Source organism: Hypomesus transpacificus, chromosome 15 (assembly GCF_021917145.1).
Source record: "Hypomesus transpacificus isolate Combined female chromosome 15, fHypTra1, whole genome shotgun sequence".
Taxonomy (NCBI): domain Eukaryota; kingdom Metazoa; phylum Chordata; class Actinopteri; order Osmeriformes; family Osmeridae; genus Hypomesus; species Hypomesus transpacificus.
The window spans coordinates 8,814,114-8,821,804 of NC_061074.1; the positions used below are offsets into that span (position 1 = coordinate 8,814,114).

Sequence of the window (7,691 nt, forward strand, 5' to 3'; positions counted from 1 at the left end):
GTGAAAATGTGATTTCTTTCAATAGAGATTGTATCGCTGTCACACGATGTTTCTGTGTTAATAGCTCCACCAGTTTGACACCTGTATTCATGGCAACATGCAGTACAGGAAGCAAAGCCATTCTGCAGCATTTCTGCACACGCACACACACACACAAATCAGACTTTATTATATATTGCATTTCATACGTGCTTCACAGTGGGGGAAAAGGGGGTTAGGGGTACACTCATGTTCCAGAGGGAAGCACAGAACCAGTTCATCCACACACACACTTAACATGTTAAAACCCAAACTGAAAACCATAGTTGCAAGCCTAGTGAAACTAAAACTCTGTATCTCCCTCCCTCTTATCTCTATCGCTCACTCATACACACACACATGCACACACTCACACAACAGGAAATCAAGCCATAGAGAATGTAAATGAATCACACAGAGAGAGAGAGAGAGAGAGAGAGAGAGAGAGGGGGAGGGAGGGAGGGAGGGGGGAGAGAGAGGGAGGGGAGACAGTCAGCATTTGAATGTGAACTTGTTTTCTGTCAGTGTGTGTTCTGCAAGACCTGTCCTTCCTTCGGCACAGGCAGCTAGCGGGGGAGGCTTGCGGTGCATGTGTTTGTGCATGGTGGACTGTGTGTGTGCGAGTGAGTGTGTGCCATGCTACAGTAGTAGTAATGGATTCTCAGCACAGGACAGCGTTAGACATCTCCACCAGGAATCCTCAGGAAGACTTTGAGATCTTACTGCGAGTTGGAGGAGGGACATATGGAGAAGTCTACAAGGTCAGAATAACAGTTTTAACATTTTAACATCCTCCTTTTCTCACATCCACCTACGTGGACTTTGTTTCAACTCAGTCCTTTCCTTCTGTACGTTGGAATGATGGTTGAATGGCTTACTAATAGTTAGTTATAGTTTATTATAATTATAGTCCATTAATCAAAGGGGTTTCTGTGTGAATTGAGCTGTGGGAGTTTTGTGCTTTCATGATGTGTCTCTCTTCAGTCTTGCTGTTGAGGTGTGAGCACTGTTCAAGGAAGTGGTTTTCAGATGAAGTGAAAGCAGCATTACAGATTTGTTGTAACTTCAGAGATATACAATAATATACATATATTTTATATATATAAAATACAATTCTTGTTCACAACAATCAGCATTTAAAGTTTATATTTGTAACCTTCTGACTTAAAAATCTGCAAAAGAAATCCCCCAAAATATGGATTGAAAAGGTTCAGTTTCAGAAATCTATTTTTTTAGGCCTCAAGTTAACAGCTAATATCAAGTTTAAGGGTTTAAGACTTCCTGTGTGTTCTGAGTTGAATCAAATTTAGAAGGTCAGATGCTATCACACATGTTCTCCTCCTCCCCCCTCTCCTCCCCCCCCTGCTCTACGTCCTGGACCCTCTGTCAGCAGTTACTTTAAGAGTGCAGTGGTCGTCAGCTCTAATACATCACCTGTACTGGTTCTATGAGCATGTTATCATCGGCCAGTTATCATCGGCCAGTTATCATCGGCCAGTTATCATCGGCCAGTTATCATCGGCCAGTTATCATTGGCCAGTTGTCATCTGCCAGTTATCATCGGCCAGTTATCATCGGCCAGTTATCATCGGCCAGTTGTCATCTGCCAGTTATCATCGACCAGTTATCATCGGCCAGTTATCATCGGCCAGTAGTCATCTGCCAGTTATCATCGGCCAGTTATCATCGGCCAGTTATCGGTTTGTCAGACTAACACTTTGAAGACTTCTGGAAGAGGAAAAGGTATGAAGAGGGATAGGAGAGAGGGATGAGAGAGAGGGATGAGACAGAGGGATGAGACAGAGGGATGAGACAGAGGGATGAGAGAGAGAGAGGAATTAATATTTGGAAGCTTGTGGTTGGTCCTTAGCTTGTGCTGACATTGACCAAGGTCACTGCCTGTGACCCAGCACCACCAGCCCAATGCCCCAGCCTCAGCCCCAACCCCAGCCCCAACCCCAGCCTCAGCCCCAGCCCCAGTCGACTATATGTACAGTAGTTTAAAGCAGAACCAAGTAAAGTAGAGAAGAATAGAATACATTATATTTAAGCAGACCTGAGTAAAGTGGGATACAGTAGAGTAGAACTGAGAACTGAGTAGAATAGAGCAGCGTTGAGAAGAAGAGACTTGTCAGGTTAGGGAGACAGAGGCAGAGGCAGAGACAGAGGCAGAGGCACAGGCAGAGACAGAGACAGAGAGAGGCAGAGACAGAGACAGAGGCGGAGGCACAGGCAGAGACAGAGACAGAGAGAGGCAGAGGCAGAGGCAGAGACAGAGGCAGAGGCAGAGGCAGAGGCACAGGCAGAGACAGAGACAGAGAGAGGCAGAGGCAGAGGCAGAGGCAGAGGCAGAGGCAGAGGCAGAAGCAGAGGCAGAGACAGAGACAGAGGCAGAGGCACAGGCAGAGACAGAGAGAGGCAGAGACAGAGACAGAGGCAGAGACAGAGGCAGAGGCAGAGAGAAAGATAGAGGCAAAGAGAGGCAGAGACATAGAGAAAGAGGCAGAGACAAAGAGGCAGAGACAGAGGCAGGTCTGGCAGCTTGTAACGGGCCACACCACCATCCACAGGGAAGTAACCCTAACCCAGGGAAGGGCAAAGATCAAAGCTGAGGGCTTTCACAAAGTCACAACCAGGTCATCTATAGGAAATGGCTTGGTGTCGTCAGAGACAAAAGCATTTATATTTAGTCATTTAGCAGACGCTCTTATCCAGAGCGACTTACAGTAAGTACAGGGAGATTCTACCCGAGGCAAATAGGGTGAAGTGCCTTGCCCAAAGACACAATGTCATTTGGCACGGCCGGGAACCCAACCAACGACCTTCTGATTAATAGCCCGACTCCCTAACCGCTCAGCCATCTGACCCCTGTGAAAGCAATTCAACTTTTACTCAGCAAAGTCTGTTCGAATGAGCAGTCCTTTGGGAGGGTGGTGTGTGTGTGATTGATACTGGTGACAGGTGGGCAGCATCACAGGCAGTGCAGCATCACAGGCAGTGCAGCATCACAGGCAGTGCAGCATCACAGGCAGGGGGATGAGAGAAGGGACCAGGAGCTTCCTGTTGTCCATCAGGGAGACGACGTCCACTTGGCGACTAGATCCAGCTTTGGCAGACTGTCACAGATCGACGTCCACTGGCGACCAGGTCCAACGTTGGCAGACCGACGACCAGGCAGGTGCTGACAGCTCAGACCCCCCACACCACAGGTGATGTGTGGAGGGGGGACAGAGAGAGGAGAACAGGGATTAGAGAATGCCAGGAGCAGCTAACAGTTACAGTCATATTAGAATGAGGTTCTGCTCCTCTCTCCTACCAACCGTCTCTGGAGGAGGGGATCCCTCTCTGAATTGCTCCTCCCAAGGTTTCTTCAATTTTTTCTCGAGTTTTTCCTTGTCTTCCTTGAGGGTTTAGGTTGGTTGAGGGGCAGTTCTATGGGTGTCTGTGAAGCCCTCTGTGACATGCTTGCGTGTAAAAAGGGCTAAACAAATCAATTTGATTTGATTTGATTCGAGGTCCCTACCAGTCAAGGGTGGACTAGTGCAGCAACTTAGAGCAGCCCTAGACCCCAAGACAGCACCAGCCCCCTTCAGTTGGAACATGAAATGTGTTCCAGGGAAGAAAAACTCAACAGAAACAATAACAGGAACAATGTACAGTAACAGGTTTACTTTATTTGTAAATTTAAGTTAAAATGGTACATATGCAGACATATAGATGCATTATTTGTAATTTAAAAGTGATATGATACATATACAGACAAACACACACTTCTGGTTTACATTATTTGTAGTGAAGTTAGTAGATTAGATTAGTATTCTGGAGAAGGTGGATGTGGCTGTGTGCTGGTTTGGGAGACTGAAGCAGAATAGAGCTGAGCTGAGTACAGAGGAGCAAAGTAGAAACCCTGAGAGTAGAGCTGAGTACAGAGGAGCAAAGTAGAAACCCTGAGAGTAGAGCAGCTGGTGTGAGCAGAGAGAGCGACTGATGCAAAGCGAGGGCGATGTGGAGCCCGCTTCCTCCTGCTGTACACAGAGCCATGTGTGACGGCCTGTTTTCACAGGGTCCACAGAGTACTTTGCATTTCACACTTCTCGCCATCACAAGTTCTTAAATGCCGGGGATTTTAGAACCCGAATAGCCCAAAGTTGTGTTCTGTAAACGCACACATGTGTTATTCTAGCCTGCTTGTTGACACACGTGGAGCCATATGCTTTTGGAACAACCTGCTAATGTTGCATTTTGCACAGTGAAAGCAGGCCAACGTGTATGAGTCGGGCCTGTCTGTGTGTGAAGGTGCATGCGTGTGTGTTGCATGTGCACGTTGACCCAGAACAGGTTGAGTTGGAGGGAGAGGAATGATAGGAGAGAGAGATGAGGTAGAGCGACAGCTGAATACCAGGACTTGTTTGTCTGTTAGTCATCTTGTTTCCATGGTCGCCTCGTTCTAACTGTCTGACGTCTGCAGAGGCTACAGAGAAGGGGGGTTCTGGGGGGGGGGGGTTACCATGACTACGGTGTCACAGTGACCCCTCCCCCCCACCAGACAATGTGTATAGTCTGTGTCTGTGCTTCGAACAAAACTCCCACACATGAATGCACACCCCTAAACACAACAAACACATACTCTCACTGACGATAACACTCACAACACAACTCAGCGACACAACGTACACACTGACACACCAACTTGATTCATTTAATCAGAGATCTTGTTGGGTGTTTCTGTAAGTTTCCTGTTAGCTGGAGGGTGGAGACAGTGAATCAACGACAGGGATGTCTGGTCAAACCAGGGACTGAATCCTACTAAAGCCATGCATCTGGCACCAGATGTTACCACAGCGAAAACAACAGCTTTGGTTCCCTACCCTTCATCACAGCAGCTAGCCTCTCAAACAGTTTCCCTAATCTAACTTCTCTAATTGTACTTTGTCTGGGAAATTTGGTTCCAGTAGAATAATGTTGAGCATTTGGAACAAGAACTGTAGCGGTCTGACCAGTTGTACAGCCCAAGCAGCCTCCTGCCACACCTCACTGGAGACGTGTGGGCGGGGCTTCTGATGCATCAGCCAATAGGCATCAGTTATACTTGGTGCCAGGTGTGAAACCCATGACTACAGGACAGGAAGGTGACATAAAACAAGAAGTGAGAGACTGTGCTGTATTTACAGCCTCTACAGGGCCCGGTGTATGAGTGTGTGTGTGAGAGTGTGTGAGATTGTGCGTGTGTGTGTGTGTGAGCGTCTGTGAGTGTGTGTGAGATTGTGCGTGTGTGTATGTGTGTGTGAGCGTGTGTGAGTGTGTGTGAGAGACTGTTTGAATGTGTGTGTGTGTGCGTGAGTGTGTGTGAGAGAGTGTTTGAATGTGTGTGTGTGTGCGTGAGTGTGTGTGAGAGAGTGTTTGAATGTGTGTGTGTGTGAGAGTGTGTGTGAGAGTGCGTATAGAAGGTGGGTGGAGGGTGTGCTTGTAGGAACCAGCTGATTTATCTTTAACCAAAATAGAGGAAGCAGGTCCTTAACTGAGTCTTGTGTTTCTAACTGCTTCAGCTCTGGTTCTACTAGGGTTCTACTATGAAGAGCTCTGGTTCTACCAGGGTTCTACTATGTAGAGCTTTGGTTCTACCAGGGTTCTACTATGAAGAGATCTGGTTCTACCAGGGTTCTACTATGTGGTGCTCTGGTTCAACCAGGGTTCTACTATGTGGTGCTCTGGTTCTACCAGGGTTCTACTATGTAGAGCTCTGGTTCTGAGATCAGCAGGGCCTGGAACCAAATGTGTGCCAGAGCAGAGTGGAGCTGCCTTATCATACTCAGAGTGGAGCTGCCTCATCAGACTAAGAGTGGAGCTGCCTTATCAGACTAAGAGTGGAGCTGCCTCATCAGACTCAGAGTGGAGCTGCCTCATCAGACTCAGATTGGAGCTGCCTCATCAGACTCAGAGTGGAGCTGCCTCATCAGACTCAGAGTGGAGCTGCCTCGTCAGACTCAGCGTGGAGCTGCCTCATCAGACTCAGAGTGGAGCTGCCTCGTCAGACTCAGAGTGGAGCTGCCTCGTCAGACTAAGATCGAGCTGCCTCATCAGACTCAGAGTGGAGCTGCCTCGTCAGACTAAGATCGAGCTGCCTCATCAGACTCAGAGTGGAGCTGCCTCATCAGACTCAGAGTGGAGCTGCCTCGTCAGACTCAGAGTAGAGCTGCCTCATCAGACTCAGAGTGGAGCTGCCTCATCAGACTCAGAGTGGAGCTGCCTCATCAGACTCAGAGTGGAGCTGCCTCGTCAGACTCAGAGTGGAGCTGCCTCATCAGACTCAGAGTGGAGCTGCCTCGTCAGACTAAGAGTGGAGCTGCCTCATCAGACTCAGAGTGGAGCTGCCTCGTCAGACTCAGAGTGGAGCTGCCTCATCAGACTCAGAGTGGAGCTGCCTCGTCAGACTCAGAGTGGAGCTGCCTCGTCAGACTAAGATCGAGCTGCCTCATCAGACTCAGAGTGGAGCTGCCTCGTCAGACTAAGATCGAGCTGCCTCATCAGACTCAGAGTGGAGCTGCCTCGTCAGACTAAGATCGAGCTGCCTCATCAGACTCAGAGTGGAGCTGCCTCATCAGACTCAGAGTGGAGCTGCCTCATCAGACTCAGAGTGGAGCTGCCTCATCAGTGGAGCAGAGCGTAGCAGAGCGTAGCAGAGCGGAGGAGCAGACAGTGTTGATGTGTGAAGTGAACACTGTAGTAACCCCACAGGCCTCTGGGGCGGGCACCGTGTCTGTCTGGTTGTTTGTTTGTTTGTTTGCGGGGGTTTGGACCACCTCATTCTACTTACGTCACCGTGGAAACCGCCTTCGGTTTCCATCCATGTTTGTGTGTGTGCAGAGATAGACCAACTGTTCATTTAGAGCAGCTGCACCCCCCCCCCCTCTCCGCTCCCCTCAACTTAAGGTGACCGTTACCACAGCGACGCCCACTCTCTCTTCCCCTTTGACCCTGCCCGCCCCAGCAACCCAGGCCTGGCTCTACCCTTCAGCACTTTTTCCACTGTGTGTGTGTGTGTGTGTGTGTGTGTGAGAGAGTGTGTGTGTGTGTTTGTGTGTGTGTGTGAGAGTGTATATGATATATATGTGTGGGTTCCTCTCTCAAAACGGGCTTTTGAATACTGTAACTGTGATCATGTGTGTCGCTTTAGATACAAGTGTCTGCTAAATGACTCAACAGAAATGTAACAGTAAAGGAATAATATGAGTAAGGAAGTCATTTGTATGTTGGATGCCTGTGTATGTGTGTTTGTGTGTGTGTGAGTGTGTGTGTGTGTATGTGTGTGAGTGTGTGTGTGTGTGTGTAGGCTGCTCTACGCTCTCCTGTGGAGGAATTCCCTTGTCTGCCTCAACCTCAGGTCTTATCAGCAGAACTGCAACAGCCTCTCAACAACATGGCTCTCTCCATCTTTAACAAAGGGGATCAGATGGCTGAGCAGTTAGGGAGTCAGGCTGTTAATCAGAACGTTGCCGGTGTTCCGTTCCTGGCCGTTCCATTCCCAGGCGCCTGCCACATGATGTCGTGTCTTTGGGCACCTCACCCTACTGCCTGGGGGGAATGTCCCTGTACCTCACCCTACTGCCTGGGGGGAATGTCCCTGTACCTCACCCTACTGCCTGGGGGGAATGTCCCTGTACCTCACCCTACTG

General features: G+C 49.0%; 1 protein-coding gene across 1 annotated transcript in view; it reads left to right on the plus strand.

Annotated features, from left to right (window-relative positions):
- The first annotated feature begins 500 nt into the window (after positions 1-500).
- LOC124477432 (mitogen-activated protein kinase kinase kinase kinase 5-like) overlaps positions 501-7,691 on the plus strand; it is a 23,444-nt gene continuing 16,253 nt past the window's right edge. The window contains exon 1 of the mRNA XM_047035211.1: positions 501-779. Within this exon, the coding sequence (XP_046891167.1) occupies positions 672-779 (108 nt within the window). The 5' untranslated portion in view covers positions 501-671. The remainder of the gene's footprint in view (positions 780-7,691) is intronic.